General features: G+C 36.2%; 1 protein-coding gene across 1 annotated transcript in view; it reads left to right on the top strand.

Moving 5' to 3' along the window:
- The window catches only part of LOC127965405 (immunoglobulin superfamily member 3), a 129151-nt gene that overhangs the window by 88840 nt on the left and 19413 nt on the right, over nucleotides 1-20898 (top strand). Inside the window, exons 5-6 of the mRNA XM_052566214.1 lie at nucleotides 1899-2306; nucleotides 9421-9828. Of these exons, the coding sequence (XP_052422174.1) occupies nucleotides 1899-2306; nucleotides 9421-9828 (816 nt within the window). The remainder of the gene's footprint in view (nucleotides 1-1898; nucleotides 2307-9420; nucleotides 9829-20898) is intronic.

The raw sequence follows: 20898 nt of genomic DNA, 5'->3' as shown, positions 1-20898 counted from the left end.
TTCAGTGAGGTCTGATGTGAGTGTGTCGGACCCCTTGACTTTCATTCTACTGGATAAAGTATTCGTCAATCATTCTGCAAAATATTTTCTTTTGTGTTGGACAAAGGAAAAAAAGTCATACATCTTTGGAACAACGTGAAAGTTAGTATGTTTGGGTGAAATGTCCTTTAAAGTTGGCTAGAAAAAGAGAAAGGGTTTTTTGGAAAGGTTTGTGAATGAGGCACTATATTAGACCATGCTTTGGTCTTTTTTGTCTTTGCCCCCGCAGGAGACCCTGTGCAATATTTGCAGGGTTATTATAGCAGTAGATTGATAGTTGCAATATGGATTCGAGACAGCACAGAGTTCAGCTCCTTCTTCACCCACATGCTCTCTCTCTCTCTTTCTATTCAGCTCATGGTCTCACTGACTAGGTACAGTAGATCTTTCAGGCAATATATACGACTGAAGCATCTGCATGTAGAGACACTGAGAGACTGGACTGAGTGAAGGTACAGCCATACCACAACTGATGATTGTATGAAATTCTTATTCCATCTCCTCAGAGAATAGGAGCACATTAGAAATTGAAGAGGTTTCGTCCCCAGATGTTTCGCTTTTGTTATGTATGAAATCAAAGCCTCTTGTGTTCATTGCCTGGTTGGTCATGGTGGTTTTCTTCTCAAGAAGTTCTGCTAGAGCCTCTTTCTTAAGAGAGCCTTTGGTGACCCATGGGAAGTGTGCAAACTTTGTCTCATTAAAGTCCCATTTTTTGTTTTATCACATGCTGCTTTTATAGGGACGTGGTGGTGTGAAATCCCTGTCGAGAACTCTTGCGATGTCTGAGAAGTCTTTGATCTACACTCGTGCTTATGATCTCTCAGGCTCTAGACCTCTTGATGAGAAAACTATTCCAGAGGTCCTGCCGGTCTATGGCCTAGTCTGCTGTAGAGTGCAACAGAAACATACAGAAGATGCCATTCATGTATTTATTTTAGTGATATTGTGCAAATCACAGACCTACCATGAGCTCAAATGTTGTCAAATGATTCGGTGTTCAACTTCAAAATAGTTCTTTCCCATAGACCTATAGAACCCCTACTCCCATAAACCATTGCAAATGACTTCTTATTGTATCGTCAGTCGATTTATGCATGTTTTGCATTAAATATCATATTATTTTATACTTAATAAATGACAGTTGTTGATATAATACCATTCAAAAGGTCTAAGATTCTTTCTTTCTTTCTTTATTATTTTATTATTTTATTATTGTTTTTCTTTTTCTTGATTTTTTTTAAAGACATGAATACTTTAGCGGGCAAGGAATTTAGAATATTACAAAAATGTTCTATGTTAAATAAATACAATACTTAAGGAGCCTATTATTGCCTCAGGCCTTTATAACATCCATCTCTCCAGTGGTTTTTCAACTGACTCACAACCAGAGACAGTATAGTAGAAGAAAACAGACCATTCATAGGGAAATGAACAGGAGAGATTGAAATGCTAATAATGGTTACTGTTGGTATATAAGTCTGACCTTTAAGTTAAAAAAGAGCCTGTTGCCCTATTGGTAAAGGCAGTGCCTCAATATATTGCTCCAGAATGTTCATTAGCTTGGCCAGCCAGCTAAAGATACAATTGCATTGTTAATTTTATCTGTTAATTATAAGCTGTTTTCTATTAAGCGGATGGGGTTGTTCCTATTCACCTAATGCATACAGGGAAAATAGAGTTCTTGTGTACTTGCCTTTTAGAGGACTGAATTTGTAGAGTTGTTTCTTGTACAGCTTGTCATGACTAATTTACTCATACATAATGTAAATGTACTCTAATTAATATGATAAACTAGCACTAGTGTCATGTTTCCAAAGACTGATGTCTCATTTCTTTTGTTGTTTGTCTGTCTCATATAGGAAGTAATATCACTGTGTCATTATCCAGTAATACTTCAGATATAATGGAGGGGGAGACCGTCCAGTTGACCTGCGTTGTTAGCAGCACTGTGGGTCCCCTGTCTGTGACGTGGCAGTGGACTGATAAGGAGGGGGCGGGTCCCGCTGTGAACGTGGCTTCGGTGGATCGTGAGGGCATGGTCACTCCTGGGCCCAACTTTAGGGAGCGCAGCAGCTTTGGAGAGATCCGGGTGGAGCGGGTTCGACCCGACACGTTTACTCTGTTCCTGTACAATGCCTTTCCCACAGATGAGGGCCAGTACAGATGCAGCGGCACCGAGTGGTCTCAGAGCGGGACTGCACCTGACTGGATTTGGCAGCAGATTGGAGATGAATCCGCCACCAAGACCGTCACTGTCAAATCAGTTGGTAAGACCACAAATCTTATTTGAGACCCAGAATACCACGGTTTGGCGAATAAATTAAAATAGTTATAATACAAATATTACTTTGTATTTATTTAGCCATAAACTTGTTTATTTTATATTCTTGGCCAGATTCTAAAATAATTATTTATAGCTATTTAGAATTTGATGTGAATAATATTTAATAAGTATTCTTATTTATATATTTTTTATTATATATTAACATAGGTTTAAAGTTTGTGGGCAGTAAGATTTACTTACTTTTTCAGCATATTTGTATGAAATTAAAAAGACATTAAAGACATTTACAATGTTACGGAAGATTTCTGTTTCAAGTAAATGCTCTTCTATGAACTTTCTAATCATTAAAAATCCTGAAAACAAATGTATCACTATTGATTAAGCAGACACAAAAACATTAAGCAGCATGAATGTTTTCTATATTGATGATGATGATAATAATAATAATAACAACAACAACAATAATACTAAATTTAGCTTGAGCACCATTAAAAATTATTTCTAAAGAATTATATGACACTAAAGACTGGACTAATGACTGATGAAATTCAGCTTTGCCATCACAGGAATAAATTAGATGTTGGAATATATTCAAATAAAAAGCAGTTGTTTACAATTGTACCAAATACTGGTATTTCAAAATTATGCTATTTTTTATTTATTTTACTGTAATTGCAGCCTTGTTAAACAAAACTAAAAAAAATTGTACTGACCACAAGCCTTGAACAGTATTATATATATATATATATATATATATATATATATATGTGTGTGTGTGTGTGTGTGTGTGTGTGTGTGTGTTATAAAATATCCCTTATAAAAGTAAAAAATGCTCTTAAAGTTCAGAGCCAGGGGACAAATATTTCCCCTTCATAAAAAGTAAATTTCTGACACTGTATTTGCATATATAGTGTTTTTGTACTCATGCAGTCCATTTTTACTGTCAACATCACATCATATTTATGACATCATAAATTTACTGCTTCATAACACACAGGCGTATATACAAACTCACACTTGAGGAATACATACCCACTCAAGTGGAGTAGAGTATTGAAGTGGCATGTGCACTGTAAAGCTGGATCCCGTCCATATGAAGTCGATATAACCCACTCATGCTCATGAGTGCCTTACATTGCATCCTGTACAACTCTACCGCTGTCAGCATTCCATCACAATCAATAGCCGTGACTTCCAGTCTGCTCTTTAACTGTGTATGTAATGAGAACACACACATTGCAGAAAGGAAAAACATGAGTGGAAAGCAAGCTGGCAGATGCTCTGAATAAATACATTGTGTGACTTAGCATGTGTTGCGTGACGATGAGTGGCTTTTAGACAAGATACTGGATCAGTTCTTGATAACATACAATATGTCTGTGGTTTTCTTGGTGAAGTGTGTAACTTTTTTAGATACTTAAAATGCTTTCTACTCTTCCAACTTAGTTTGATGAGACAATTCCGAGTCAGTCATTCGTAGATTTTCTTTCTGAAGAATTGTTCTCAAACATATGCTCTTGTTTGCACAGCCTTGTATTGGGATTTATGTTTTATAAAGAGGCATGTTTTTGGTGAACTGCCTGTTTGGGGCAGAAAAAAAGATTTTATGACCAATTTTAATTTAAAAATGGTTTATATTCATGAATTTTGAAGAAAAAAACATATTAAGGAAAACTAATGAAATTAATAAAGTATTACATTAAAATAGAGAAACTGATTTTCTTTTCTTTTTTTAAATCTTTATATTGAAATCACAATGGATTGGGAAAGTAATTTGTCACAGATGTGGGAATCCTAAATGCAGCTTTAAGGATGGGAATCTTATACAGAATCAAGTCTTCATGCATCCTGCATATTGAATCTTTGATGAGATGACAAAATCGGGGCTTTTTTATCTATTCCTCTTAATTATTTATATCCATGCTCTTCCTCTGCGATGACATTGTACTTCCTCTGTTGTCAGGATCAGCTTTGTTGAAGCATTTCATCAGCTGTGCTTTTGATTTGAAGCTCAAAGAGTGGCAGCATGATGCTCTTGATGTCTGCTGTTTTGTCTTTTACTGTAAGTCCAGACTTCTCCAGGTGTGTTGCAGGAGTCACTTTGCTCGAGTAGTATGTGCACGTGATTATGTGATAGTCACTCCGTGTGGGCATAGACACTGTTTGTGTCCTTTGCTCTTGCCCTGTGTCAGGTGTGTTGGTGGTGTGTTTTCCAGCGTTGACTCTGGGTGACTGTACGGATGAAGGGCCAGGGCTGGGTGTGAAGCAGGGCCCAGTTTGTGGTGTTATTCTTCTCATTAGTGTCTGGCAGTGGTGTGGGTGCTGACTGACTGCAGGCCACCCTGTAGCGGTGGAATCGTTTGGCTGGGTTACACTTGACACCCAGAGGTGAGGCCAGACACACATTCTGCCACAATATACTTTTTTGGATTTCTAAGAAAGCAGTTAGAGTTCCCAGCATGTTAATTGGATTGCAGATAAATATACATTGTAGGTTTATTGATGCATCTGTTAGTGAGAATGCTATATGAGATGTTTGGGTAAGAAATTTGTGTATAACTTTTTCTGTAATACAGACTTTTGGAGGTTTAAATAAAAAAAATGATCAGACATAGAGAAAGCTAGATGGGAGGGGAATAATTCATCTTTGGAAACCTGTTTAGCTGTGTTAAGGATTTTGGACTACTCGTATTGATTATTGTTCATAACATATAAATGCATATCCTTTACTGTTTTCGAAGGTTTAGTCTGGACAACACTCATTACATTGACTACCGTTTATGCGCATATGAATTTGGGAGACAGGGAACGTAGGCTTATACAAATTGAATTGCTTTCCAAAGTTCCCGTTTACTGCAATTTCGTAGCATCTTTCTTATAGAAGATTGATGTGTCACGGTGTGACCTGTAAGCTGAATTCACAGAATGCACACTTTAAATATGCAGCATTGCAACATTGCTGTAAAGTGGAGCATGTTGAATATGACAGTATGACATCGTATTAAGACCATTACAGTCTTCATAAAAGTCTAATATCTAATGTGACCCAACTTAAGTTTGATACATTTTTTTATTTGTTTTCCCCCAAGAAATTAATGCTTTTATTCAGCAAGGATGCATTAAATTAATCGAAACAGTAATTATATATAATGTTACAAAAGATTTCTAGGTAACACTTTAATTAAAGCCTTTATGTGTAATGCATTATAAAAGTAGCTTTAATGCATTAATTATGCATTGTAATTCACCTTATAATACATTGTACTGTATGATTTTACAAATAATTGTAACAAGTTAAAATACAATATTATAATGCATTTTAACTTGTTACAGTTATTTATATAAAGATATAATACATTACACTGTACGTTATGAATACCTTTTATAAGGCTTTAAGTAAAGTGTTACAGATTTATATATTAAGTAAATGCTCTTCTGTTCATCAAAAAAATTCTTTAAAAAGTCCACACATTATCTCACAAAGCAAGACTTTTTTCAACATGAATAATAATAATGTTTCTAGAGCAACGGATCATCATATAATCATCATATTAGAATGATTTCTGAAGGATCATCAAATTAAGCTTTGCCACAGGAACAAATTACATTTTTAAGTATATTAAAATAGAAAGTTTGCTGTATTTTTATCTAATAAATGGAGCTTTAGTGAGCATAAAGACATGGATTTGCATTCCATCATTTGCATTCATCTCATTCAGTTTTACTACCTTAATATGAACCATCAAATTTAGCATAAATAGCAATAGTTGTGTGAAGAAGAACATTACAAATGTAGATAAGATATGTATATTGGAAAACCAGTTGTAACAGCAAAGAGAAGAAACCTCAGTGACCAGAGTAACAGGCAGTTGTATAGGGCTGAATCTTGACATGAAAAGGCATCCAGAGGCCAACTGAAGCTCTCCCCGTCCCACTGTGCGAGAGGGTGGGTGTACGCCACATGTTTTTCTGAGCATGTCCGTGTGTCTGGAATAATCAAACACACTACAGCTGTGGCTGTTTGGTTCTGCCTGGACTCGCTCGTCTCAGACGTCAGCTCACACTGCTCCTCCACTCACTTCCTCAGATACCACCAGAGTTCCTCTGATCATTGATTACATATTGAAAACCATACAGTGGGTCACACACAGAAACAATGTGAGAAAGATTGTGTATGTGAAAGCCCCGGTGATGGTGTGTCCGTATAGAATCACACTCAGCGTGTGTCCTACAGTCCTGCTCTCAGGAGAAGATGGCATTGATCATGGCTCCCTGCTGTCTGCAGTCAAACACAGGATAGATAGAAAGACATTACTGGTCATGTGTCTACCGCCTTCTATTTATTTCTGTCATATCTCTCCTTGTAAGCATCCTATCATTCTTTGGAGATCTATGGACACATGCTTAGGCTTGTCCTGTTTTCCAGCTCTTGTCAATTTTTTCTTTCTTTTTTTCTTTATATGCCTGATCATTCATTTAACCTTTCATTATGTTTGTACTATTTTAGTAAGAAATATTTATGTTTTAAAGGAATAGCTGTCATCTTCATATTGTTGCAAATTCTTCTAAGGAACATTAAAGAAGATATTTTGAAACCGTTACATCAGACTTCAATTGTATGGCAAAAAAAAAGAAATATCTTTTATGTTCTTCAGAAGAAAGTCAAAGAAGTGATACCGGTTTAGAAATATAATGAGAATGAATGCATGTCATTTAGACTTCCCTTTTAAATTTTATAATGTGTTTAAAATGGTGTTAGTGTTGCGTGTCATAAGCTTTAAAGTGCAAACAGTGATATGTTTGCAAATGTTTGTTTTGAATGAGAACTATTTCTCCTTTTGCTCATCTGAACATGGACATTAAACCAAAGAATGTACTGACAGAAAAGACGCTTAATCTGGAGTCACAGTATTTCAGTCCATTAAATAGCAGCCAAGCTAAATGTGATTTTTATTATAATCTAATACGTTTTTGTATTGTTTGAAATAGCAAAATATCCATAATTATTGCCTATTTTTTTTATCAGTGTTAGGACTGAATGATATTTGGTATCAGATCAGAAAGAAAATAAGTGTTCTCACCCATCTCTGGTGACAGTGTCAGTGAGTTATTTATGATTTATTCATGGCTTCATTAGGTCAAGGATTCCTCAGACGGATTCATATGTTAACTCTTGAGTCTCCTGAATTGAATCACACTAAAATTGAGCCTAATGTTGCTTTTTATCGCAGCTACAAGACAACACGAGAAAGATGTGTTTTCTTTGCATTATATTGTGATGCACAGTCTTTTTAAGTGATCACAATCAATTCTGACTTCAAGCTCACAACTCAAGGAAAATAAGATATTTGTTTTTGTACAGCTGTGATTTAGCAGCTGAATAGCTTTGCAGGAAGCACTGCTATAGATCCACCAATTATACATTTTTTTCAATATCTGAGCAAAAGTGATTTCATTAAATGTAAAAAAAAAAAAAAAGAAAGAAAAAAGGATCCAGCAGTGGATTTCCTGTGTTTTTTGCTTGCAGGATTAGTTTGCATGTGCTCATGAACACGGGATGTGTGTGTAATCTGCTTTTGGCTGCTCTCCGACGTTGCTGCCCACAGGATTGAGTTGGCATGCTACAGGTCACCTTGTCCAAATTTTATCAAAATAACAAAGAGTAGATTAACTCGCGCTTTCCTCCCAAACAGAACAAACTCCTGCTAGCCTTTCTCCGCTTAATGAACAGCTGAACTCTGGGATTTCTCCAGGGAAGTCTTTGAGGCTCATTAGCATGCAGACGGAGTAGTCTGATAATGTAGACATCTAACTTAACTGCCCCGTTCCTTTAATAGATAGTTTGCATAATTGAAGGACACAGAGGCTCTCCAAATGAAATTCACTTTCTCAACTCTGCCAGGCCCTGTGGTACTACTGAGATCTTGGCAAAGCGTGTGCCCGACGGGTGTTGCATTAACCTGCCCTCTGTTACAGCCCAGCTGCGTGGCATCATTAGGGCACTGGCAGGTCGGCTGGAAATGGATCTCGTTGTCTCCAGCTCCTTATGGCCTCCAGCTGCTGTCATCTGTATCAAGCACAAACACTCAGAAGTAGCCAAATGACGCTTTACCCCTTCCACTGGGAAAATTATTTGAGTTCCAGAAATCTCTTGCAGAAATGTTCTTCTTTTTCAAACACAAAGACAAAACAGCCGGGGCTTTCCTTTGTAATGAGTTTATTTTTCCTATGATCTTGTATAGTATGAGCAATGCCGATGTAAATTGTTGCTGAAGGGTGCTGGTAGCAGCTCGCCAGGGAATAGGCTTGTTGTCTATATGCCCATTAGCAGCTTCACATATTCCTCAGTATCAGCTGTGAATTCACAATTAAGTCATCCGCAGTTCCTTCATCATGTTTACTTGTGTGACAGGCTTTAGCCGAGGGGGCAATGCTATCAGTTAAACACAACTTGGATTTTAAGGCAAGCAAATATAGAAGATGTTGGAGTTAGGGTTGCACACTATGCTCAGAAATGCTATTTTATATCATTCACTCATTCATTCATCTATATTATTTGATTTTTTTAAAATCCTGGTCAATTCAGTAAAAATTGTTTGATAAAGCTTAATAAATGTACTGTATGCTGCTGCTGATGATGATAATGATTATTATTATTTTAGTTATTACTGCTTTTATTACTTATTACTGCAGTATATTATATCAGTCATTATTACATAATTGTTTCAAACTGAACTGTTTATACTTTTCATTTGTATTGTATTTTTTATTTTTTTTATTAAGTATTTTTATGCATTTCTGTATTTTGTATTTATGCCAGTTTTTCTGTTGTTTTCTGCCTGAAAATAAACAAATTGGCAGTATAACTTTTTTTTAACTGTTAAATTTGGTCATTTTTTAAGTGCAAAACTAGTTTCGAATTGTCAAATTATGTTAAAAACAAAACACCCAAAAACTAATAAATAATATAAAGCCTCAAAAAATATAGTAAGTTCTGATTGGATGAGTCAACACATGAAATGAATTCTATATTAATGCTTTGTGACATTGCAAGTATTTTAACTACTATACATATTCTCTCTTTGTTCTTGCTTCAGAATCTTTCTTCTTCGTGTCGGCCTCCTCTCGAACGCCCAGCGTGACGTTTGGAGACTCGTTTGACCTGCAGTGCATCGTGAAGCCACGGCACAATCCCAACGTTCCTGCTGCGGTCACTTGGCGCTTCCTGCCAGTAGATGGCGATGGAGAGTTCCGAGATTTGGTGACGTTCACACGGGACGGCACCCTGCAGTGGGGCGACCAGCTGCTGGGCCTGGGCACCCGTACCACGGTGGATCGTACGCCCACGAACACCAACTTCCGCCTCAGCATCACCCGAGCTGGACGCAAGGAGGCCGGGACGTATCAGTGTGCTGCGCTGCTTTATCGGAGGAATTACGATGGCACCTGGAGCACGGTGGCCAACCGCACCTCCAACCCACTGGGCATCAGTGTACTGCAGCCTGGTGAGTCTAAAAACGGATACCGGAAAGGTGCATGTAGGCTACCTGACTGCTTGACTGAGGGCAAGAACCAACTATGACTGTTCTGATGGCACTAAATCATTTTCACTGACACCCGTTAAAGGTTGGATTTGTAATGTTTGCTCATGGCAGAGTGCTGGAGTAACTCCCCAGCCTCTAAAAATTAGCTTAATTCAGACAACTCAAACTTTACTGTCACTACAGAAATAAAGATTTCACTAATAATACACCATGTTGTAGTGTGGCCTAGTTTCACAGCTTACACCCTCACTAGATCTTTCTCTCTCCCATTCCTCTGTCGTGTGCATGTGTGTGTTTCACGAGATATTGGCCTCTCTGTGCTCATAAGAGTAATTGAGATGATTGGCGTGCGTGTGCAGCTGAGGCAGGCCATTTCTAATGGTCTGGAGTGTGCGAGGAAGAGGTTGTTAATATCCTCCAAAGCGATTAGAAGAGAAGAATATGAAGATGGAAATGATGTTGGTGGTGGTGTTGGGGGGCTGGTAGGTAGAGAGAGGGTCATTAGAGCAAAAATTGGAGCTCATTAAATCTAGTCCCTCTGGACTTCAATCCTCAGACTGAACAAAGTCACTCCTGAAAGGAAGACCTCTTCACTGACCTCACACAAACGCTTGTTTTTCTATCATGGTGGGACTCTCCATTCACTGCTGTGGTTTTTTTATGATGATTTATCTCACTTCTAACCTTAAACTTAACCCTGACACATACACCTTTTTTTATTAAGATTTTTACTAAGACATTATTTAGTATGTTTTTCAAGATTTTCTCCTCTTGGGGATCACTGGCTGAGACCTGCAGTGTGGTGATTTTAGGTTTTACTGGCCTTGTGGAGACATTTGGTCCTCGTAATGTCTACAAAACCTGACCAACACACAGAGAGTGTCTCTCAGAAATTAACCAGTTTTCTCCAACGATTAAAACTATTAAATGCTAACATTGTCTTCTATAATGTGCAACACAAACACCTCTGCTAAAATCTCAGAATAAGTAGTCTGGGGTTTCATGACCCTTTAATGGACATGTGTTGGTGTCCCTATTGAACCAATATTCATTCAACATTCATTCCTCAGTGTATATGAGAAAGAATTTTTTTTTTTCTTTTTTAAAGACAAAAGTCTTTTATGATCACCAAGTATGCATTTATTTGATCAGAAAGTTACAATAATATTGTGCTATTATGTTATTACAATTTAAAATAACTGTATTGCAGTTAAATATGTATAGAAATATATTTTAAGATGTAATTTATTTCTGAATTTAGTATCACATCATTTGTCATAAATGATTCTAATACACTGATTTGCTGCTCAAAGAACATTTCTTGTTATTACTGTTGAAAACAGTTTCAGTTTAATATTTTTGTGGATATTTTCTAGGGTTCTTATGTTTTAAAAAAGAAAAGAAAAATAAATATTTTATAACATTGCAAATCTCTTTAGCATCAATTCAGTGCATCTTGGCTGAATAAAAGTATTAATTCAGAAAAAATCATGCTGACCCCACACATTTCACTGTAGGATATGTGTACAGTGTGTGTGTGTGTGTGTGTGTGTGTGTGTGTATATATATATATATATATATATATATATATATATATATATATATATATATATATATATATATATATATATATATATATATATACACTTTTTTTTACATATTGTATTAGCCAAAGTAATATCACTTACCAATACCATCTAGTAACCATAATTATCAAAACAAGTAATTAAACAAAATGTTAGAATGGTTTTGGAAGCTTCATTCATTGTTTATAGATTGCAATAATCTATTTTGATTTTACATTTCAAAACCAGCAAGCTGGATCGCTCCACTTTTTCTACATCCAGTCTGAGGTGTCTTATGAAGCAGATCTGAAGTATACCTTATTCCAGCAACTACATAGTTTCTGATCCAGACCATCTCCATAAAGCTCATTGACATGGAAACACACTCCTGTCTGTCCCGCGTCAAGCTGTGGTCTCTCTACAGCCCAGACAGAACAGCAGGACATGTGTTTATTCTTCACCTTCAATATCTATTTTGTGCATGTTAGTGTGAGTGTATGTGTATATGTTTATTTTGTTGACATTATTTGTAACCTTGTCCCTGCATGCCATAAAATTGATTTCAATGTTTGAATGCATAAGAGCTTGTTGCCATCCATCTCTCTTCATTTCAAGTTGTGCTTGTAACTGTTGTTCGACCCGGTGTTGAGCAGTGCCCCTCAGTAAGAATCAATGCAAGGACTTGGCAGGAGTTAATGGCCGTGAGACAACCCTGGGGGGGAACATGCTCTGCTTTCTCCCACAAGCCTGCTCCCTGCCCTTCGGCTGCATGCAAAATCAGTGCAGCCCGCAGGAGACATGCTTGTAGCTAAACTAGCTCATTCCAGCCTGAGGTTCCCTTGTTACAAAGCGTATCTAAACAGGATTGTGCATTTTTGTTTGTGATGCCTTTTTTGAATGTTAGATGGCTCGAGTCAAACAGACACAAATGCAATCTAAAATGTCATGTGCTTGAGAAATATTGAATCCATCTAAACATTTTTAAATCGATTCTGTTAACATTATCATTATGAGTTCTATTAGCATTAACACTATGACCAACATTATCGCCGATTTATTCCCTATTATACTTCCACTTCCTGAAATCAAAAGCTTTATTGCGGCTGACGCATCACTTAAGTCTATCAGGGGATCAAACAACAAGCCTGTGTGACTTTATTTCTTCCATGAAATGCAAAAGGAGAATTCGACTTGTTGTTTTCCGTGCAGTTAGAAGCCAGGGAGACTGAGGCTTTCAAGCTTTTTAAAGACACAAAATTATCATAATAGTATCATAAGAGTTTTCTGAATCCTGTATGATAGACAACTAACTATATGTGGTTATTTACTGAGACTATTCCTCTTCATTGAGCACATGTGTCATTGTGCCTGTGAATTGGAGAACTAGATCAGTCTGATTCATGAACAAATAATTCAGACCGGTTTTAAGAGCTAAATCAAACAATTTATAAAAAATCATCTGATTCAAAAGAACATTGTCCTTTTTAAATCTTCCTCAGTTTCAATTCAAAGTAATTGTGTGGAAAAGACTAACTAGTACAATTCTTCAGAACCTCCTCTTTTGTGCTCCACACAGGTTTGAGAGGACATGGGGGTAAATGAGTAAATGATGACAGGATTTAGATATTGGGGTGAATAATTTAAGGAATACATATTTTGTGTTAGATGAAATTGAAGTCGTTTTGTTCGCCCCCTTTATTTATTATTTATTTTCCTGAAGGACTCTTTAAAGTGAAGTATGAGTTGTTGTGGCTGTAAAGGTGAGGTGAGAGCCCAGGTTCCTGTGAGCTCCTTTGCCATGTTAGACTTCCTGCTGGTCAGTCTGACACATTGATGTCTGCAAGACAAGAAATTCTGCAGGTGCTGAGAAATCAAAGTTGTATTGCCTTGAGGTTTGGTTCCAGAAAAGGTCATACAGGAAGTATCAAACCAGAAAGAATAAAACAGAAAGCAGAAGACTGTATAGACAGTTACGCTTTGTGAAAGTCATTGAGCACCATTGAACACCTCCATGCTAAACAACATACTGTATTTAAAAATAATAATAATAATAAATGATTATGCCTATTTTCTATATGTATTAGAAATGACTGTGTTTCAATAATAGCATTAATAATTTCATTTGGAACACTGTCATCCTACTACATTCTTCTTAAGCTGATGTACCATTAAGAACTCTATTAAGCAATATATAGAACACTGAGTGGACCCACAAAGCATTGCTCTCAACATCCATTTATTTAAAACATTTTTTTATAGCATATAGTCAAGTAATACAGTAGGAGTGGACTACAAAAAGAAAACAGTACCTTTTAACTGTTGTTTTTATTGTTAAATAAAACTAAATAAAAAAATGTATAAAGTAAAATACTGTTATTGGAAATAACAAACTTAAAATAACTAACTTAAAATATTGCAATTAACTTTTTAAAGAGTTATTATGTGTTATAGACTAACATATGACCAACATAACAGTGTAGACTAACATATGTTCTGTTAAAATATTGATAATAGGGCAAAATGTCTATTTTTAACAGGTTGCATAACAGATTGCATTTTTATATTTATATAAAAATAATTATATATTTTTTATATATAACACTTTGTATAACATAGTTTGCTTGTGCTATATCTGAGTAGGGATGTAATGATTTACTAAACTCACAATTTGATTCATTATTTTTTTTTAACAAAATGAGATTTAAGACAAAATCAAAAATTAAATATATCCTTTGATTATTGCTCAGACAAAATACTGCACGTTTCGTAACATGGTCTATTATGTTGATAAATATGCTAAATTCATTAGTGTTTAGCCCCTTCCACAGGACAGATACAGTTCTCTGGCATCACCAAGGTCTGTTTCATAAACCAACTTCACACTTGCAATATTATTTTCCAGTAAGATTCTTGATTCCCAGTCCTTCTCACAACTCCTTGTGTGTTAAGGCTATAGTTTACACAAGCACATATGTTTAAGATGCAGAGTGAGGCAGAGCTCTTTGCTCCACTGGCTCCATGACCTTACTCTCTCAAGGGGAAAGCCGGCACCCAGACGACCCTTCAACATGCATTTGGGAATCAACTTATCATACTGAGCACTCGTTTAGTTTCCCTGGTGTGTGCTTCACTGTGTTTATTGCACTGAATGGTAGGCCGTTAGAGAGCACAAACACAGAGATGTTTGAGCAATGGCCCATGAGTTTCCACAGAGATTTTACTTTATATCCATTTGAATTTAAAAAGTGTTCTTCCTATGTTTTTGGGAACCCTCCAACCTCATGGAGTTTCGCACATATGCCCCCTGTGTTTCCGAGTTAAAAAGGTGTGATTGCTTAACGCAGTCCTGGTGGATATTTGACGTCTTGACATCATAAAGTTGTATCCAACAAACACTTCATAAACATAAACAAACACAGCCCTGCTGTTGATGTTTACTTCATTATTGACATCTGAGAACGGCACTGATGGTGTCCCGGAGTGTCTCTGTCATCTTCTGTCTCTGAATACAGCCTCCTCCAGTCACTCACAGCTAGGACGCATCGGGGCGTTTGATTGGCTGTGAAGTTTTACAAAGAACTGAAGAGCGAGAGAGAGGCCTCTTCTGTAATCTCACTTACAGCTGCTCTGTTTATAGTCCCAAACTCTGAAGAGAATTAGCAGTTTTGAATCATGTGCTCTCTTGGGAACTTCTAACGGGTTTTCGGAGAAGCTGTTTTCTGTTTATGAGTAAATAAGGACTGTTAACATTATATTACAAGAGACTTCTACATTTTGTTCTGCAACAAATTTGAAAACCACTATGTTTTTAAGCGGTTAGCAAAAGTTTAGACTGTGACGACTACCTTAGAGATGTTCTTTACGGATAGGGCAAATGCTGTAGTCATTATTTAGGAACTTTTCAAAGGAATAGTTAACCCAAAAATAAAGTCTTTCATCACTCCTTCAACCCTCATGTTATTCCAAACCTGTATGACTTGCTTTCTTCTGTGGAACATAAAAGAAGTTATTTTGTTTTGTCCATACGGTCAAATTCAGCTGGGCCCAGTGTCATTTTTATTGTATGGACAACAAAATATCTTCAAAGTATCTTCTTTCATATTCCACAGATGAAAGTGGTACAAGCTTGGATCAACATGAGGGCGAGTGATAATGAAGAGTTTTCACTGCAGTTGCAGTATTATCTGAAATGGAATGTATTTAATCTCCTACACCTGGTCTTAGATTGGTTGGACTATTCAGATCGTATTTCCACTGACAGTTTTATCCTCTTTCTTCACTCTCAGAAAAGAAAAGGTACAAAAGTATCTTTTCAAAAGCTACCGCCCCAGTGGCAACTTTTGTACCTTTTTTTTTTTTTTTTTTTTCGGAAAGTGTTGACTACTACAAAGCATTTGATTGTTTAGAACATGATTTTATGTTACAGGCCCTGCACAGACTTGGTTTTGGTAGTTTTTTCATTTGCAAATGTATTAAAATGCTTTATAATGGGAATAGTTCTATCCGACTCACTCTTCCCATATCTTTTTTTAATAGCTACACAGTTTAAGTTTTCGCATTAAAGAGAGTCCTGTGAAGGGAATTTCTGTTGCTGGAACAGAATTAATTATTAGCCAACTAGCTGATGACACGGCATTGTTTCTAAGAGATGCATCTCAGATCCCAGTTGCTTTAACGTCTCTTTTATCTTTCTCAAATGCTTCTGGCCTTCTGCTTAATATGAATAAATGCGAGTTACTCCCCATTAAAAATGTGCTGCATCCTCTATCTGCAAAATTCCCATCAAAGACAATGTCACGTATTTAGGAATCAAAATAATAATACTAAACTAAGAAGTCAGGAGAGTTTTAACCCAATTATGGAGAAAACTAAATAAATAATGATAATTGAATCTTTGGTTATTTAAAGATCTATCTTTGAAAGGTAGGACTCTGCTTACTAAAGTGGAAGGTATCTCTAGATTATCCTATGCTGCTCATTCCTTGTTCATAGATAAACCAACCGGTCAGCTGATTGATGTAATGTTGCTTACATTTCTTTGGAAAAATATACTCCTTACATTAGAAAATCTGTCATTTTATATTCTTATAATAAGGGTGGTTTAAATTTTATGTACTTTGATTCTCTTAATAGCACCTTAAAAATGAATTAGCTTAAACGCTTTCTCCACAGTCTTCTGTTTGGAGTGTAATCCCTTGATAGGTCTTTTCACAATAAGGTGGTATACATTTTGTTTTGATGTATAATTATTCCATTAGTAAACTACCTATCAAACCTTATAGTAATCATCAGCAAATGCTTTTGGCTTGGAAACTTATTTACAAGCATAATTTTTTGACCATATAATGTTTTTATTTGGAACAACTGTAATATTTTACATAAGAGGAGATCCTTGTTTCTGGAAAATTGGTTCAGTAGTGGAGTGTTGTTAGTGAACCAATTGTTTGACAATGATGGCAATTTGTTTAATTATTCTGATTTTATTTTAAGATCTAGAAATTAATTTAATACCATTTTAAAGGCAATCTCTCTGGAAATGTGTATGAAATGTGTATAACAGTGGCTCATTGATTTCTGTTTGCCCGCTGTGGTTAGTTCTATTTGTTTCTCTGTTCAAAAATCCAATCACAAAATTGGGCCTTTATTTTTGGACCTTGTTACGTCGAATTATTCCTCCATTGCTTATTGGAACAACATTTTGATGATATTAAGTGGGCATATGTTTGTCCCTCCCTCTGAAAAATTTCTTAACAATTGAAGTTAAAGAAATATCTTATAAAATAATTCACAGGTTTTATCTTCTCAAGCATTTTTTGCAGAAATTGTTCTTTCTTTAAGTTCTCTTCTGGAACTGTAGCTCATCTGTTTTGTTCAGGTTTTCTGGAATAATGTTAATGCTCTGATTGTCCAAAATATTCTTTATGATTTCTCTTTGTTATAAACAAATTATTTTGGGGTTTTATGCTAAAGATAATAATCTATTTAATGCAAGATTTTGTATAAACCTTCTGTTATTTATTGGAAAAGTTTATGTCCATAAATGTAAATATACTAAATGTAAACCCCACTTTATCATCTTCAAATGAGAACTGAAGTTGTATTTAAATACAATTTCAACATCTGTTAACAAGGAAGCTATAAAAACATCTAGAACGTGTGCCATGTTTAAGATTTTTCCTTAATATACTTGTATCTTTATTTGTGTGCATGCCCTTTTTTTCTATCTGTCCATTTCTTAAGAATTTTTATATTGTATTGCTGTTTCTATTATCTATTAATCCATAAATAGTTATTTTGTATGTTTTGTACGTACTGTTTTTTACTGTTTGTACATACTGTAAACATTGTTTATTATTGCAATAAAAAAAGTGTTATCGTGTAGATAGTGAAATTGAGATTTTGGCTTGTGAAGTTGGGGCATGTGCTGTTATCTCCGCCTACTTGAAACTATTTCAGGCTTCTGATTGGTCAACATGGCTTTGTGGTTGAGATTATATCACTACCTGTTGGCTTGGCATGCTCTAGTGCTTCATTGCATGCTTTTGCGTTTTCATGTGGACTGAGAGATTTTTTTTTTTTTTAAATGGAAGAAGGAATAACTCAGAACTGTGACAACAAAGTTATGATGTTTTGAACTTTTTGTCAATTCAGTCTCTTCAAAATATCATCATTGGGTAAACATTTATATGAAAGGATAAGGGAAATGTTATATTTTATTCATTTTTTTAATAGTTTTGCCTTCACTAGTTAATTTTAAGTAGTCCTGCAGTATTGTGAGCTTAAAATACGAGTTTAAAATAGATGATGTATAGAACTTCCCTTAAGTATTTGATTGCAGCTACCCATACGCATCATACACAATGTAGGGCATTAATTTTTCTCTGCTTTATCTTCATATCTGTTTGTGCTAGTTTTCTAAATGTTAAATACTTCTGGCTAAATGTTGTGAGCTGACATTTGGAGAAACAGGTTGCGTGGAGAAAATTCTCTGAAAGAAATGCAGATTGGAGTGGAGGTAATGATGTGTGAAAACATCATGCATCTGACTGAATGCATTATTGAGAGACATTAAATCATGTCTCCAGAAGTGCCTGTTTAATATGTAGAAGGCAAAGCTCCTTCTCACTGTGTGAACGTGAGGAACAGAGGACTCAGTGTAAATGTAATAAATGAATAAGTTTTGCAAGGATGGCTTGATCCACACAGTGAGAACAAGTACTACACACTCCTCATGGTTTGTAACAGAAGTTTGCTTTGTGTGCTAAAGGAAGGTCTTGCATCTGGCTTGTCTTGCAAACGTTATTCTCATCTCATAAGGCCAGTCTTGTCTATGCTTTAAAGCCTTTTTATTCATATTTAATACGTATGTGGGCTGGTGTGCTTACCTCAGCACCCACATATGAAGTTCAGCACCAGGAACAGACCAGGGGGCTTCATGCACACCAATTGATTTCAGTTTCACAGCTCATGATGAGAAGAAACGTGAAGACATCAAACGGTCTCGTACTCCCAAACTCTTCCTACTCACGTTTCATTTTAATGACCAATAATAAAAAAAAATCAGACTTTTAAAATAGCTCCTTTACATCAAGAGTTAAATGGCATGATGCACTTTTCATCAAACATTAAGAACATTAAATGGAAAGATAAGGGGGCCAGCAAAATGAAACACTGATGGAAAGCTAGTGCAGTCTATTCTAGTGTGTACTACGTTCTCTGCTCACATTGAGACTCCAGAGATAGTTAGATTATTAAGGAAGATTAACATAGGTCTTTTTTTTCATAATGTGATGTAATTATAGAAAAATTAAAAATGCATAGCAGGTGCTTGGTTCTGTCTGTCAGTTGTTGATTAAATGGAGGCAGATCTGAATTTGAGTTTACAGTCAATTGTTAGAAAGGGAAGGGTCACAGGAGAAAAACAGATTAAATGGTCGGAGAAGTTCATCAGAGAGAAGCATTTAAACAAAAGGTTGAGTAACATGGTCAAAAAAAAAAAAAGATCTGTAACATGCATTTCTAAAATATTCAAATGTCCATTTCATTTTAATATTAAATGAAGTGTTTCTTTAGACCAAAATTCTGTTCAGTACACTCATATTCCACCTGTCTTTGAAATATTGTCTTAATCTGGTAATCGTTGCCAGTTGCCAATGTTCAGATTTACTTTGACTTAAATATTTTTTTTTTTCAGTGGCTAAATCTTGAGCATATGGTCCAGTCCTTCATTTCAGGTTGTTTGTGTTCCGCATGATTCATTTGTGGTGTCAGACAGAGAACTAGTGGGATTATTTGCTGAAGTATGGAAGAGATGGATGATTAATATAACCCTGAATATAGCTCTGAATGCTAATCATAGCTCATACTCGGAGCACACCGACTCCAGTGATTCATAGTTACCAGTGATAGTGCTTTTCTTGCTGCCTTCACACATTAAACAGTGTGTAAATTAAAGGACTCAAGTGTGTGTTATCCTATAATTGCTTATCATGCTGATTTATTTCATTTTACTGGAAACCACGTCTTCAATTTGATGTAATATTTAAATAATGCATGTAGGACCGTATTATGTTGTTTTTCTTCCAGAGACAAGGAAGATCTCAACATGTAGGCGAATATGTGTTTGTGGATGAGTGTGTGTGTGTAGCCTGCGGGGTGTTTCTGGGGGCAGTAGTTGGCAGTGTTAGAGCCGGTGGTCTGGTGTGTGTGTGTGTGTGCGTGTGTGTGGCCTGAGGAACGGTGTTTGGCACTGCTGTCAGTCACAATCACAGCTCTGGTGTGATAGCCGGCATTGATCGCTGGTTCTTCTCTGAGCTGGTATGTTATTATGGTACTGTATCTTCAAAGATCTTAGACTGAGGTCCATCTGTCTGTAGAATTGGCAAGAAGCACTTTTTTTCCCCCTGAGAAACTTAAGTTTTTATCTAGAATGATAAAACCACAACACACACACATTTTAAATATTTATGCACATCCACATAAACTCCTACACTGGACAGTCGCTCATTCCACCCTTCCTCCTGATGGATTCCTGTAGATCCATATACATAAGATGTGGGTTGTGGAGGCGGTTTATGCGATTCAGTTTCTCAGGAGGAAGCCAGCACTAATGTCAAGTTGGACGTATGGAGTTTCCGAGAGTAGGTTGTTTAAGGCGTTGCTCTGCGTTCATTAAGCGGTCCCTCTGTTCCACTTCTGCCACTAAATGAAACAGCACCTTCAGGTTTATCCGAAGCCTTATGGTGTCGATATTCATCTTCAGTTAGTGTTCACGCTTTTTCTTAAATTAGAATTTCTGTGTCTTCAAGTGCAATAGAGGGAAACTCCTCTAGCTGTGATTTCATCAGAAATCCAGAGCGCCGTTGACGAATCCACACATAAACAGCGTCCCAGCAGGGGCTGCAATGTGATTTTCTCCTGTTTGAGCTCAACTTTATAAATCTTTTACATTTTTAAACTAGATTCG

This window comes from Carassius gibelio, chromosome B9 (genome assembly GCF_023724105.1).
Source record: "Carassius gibelio isolate Cgi1373 ecotype wild population from Czech Republic chromosome B9, carGib1.2-hapl.c, whole genome shotgun sequence".
In the NCBI taxonomy this organism is placed as follows: Eukaryota; Metazoa; Chordata; class Actinopteri; order Cypriniformes; family Cyprinidae; genus Carassius; species Carassius gibelio.
Note: the sequence above shows the minus strand (reverse complement) of the source record. Positions and strands in the feature narration are given on the sequence as shown.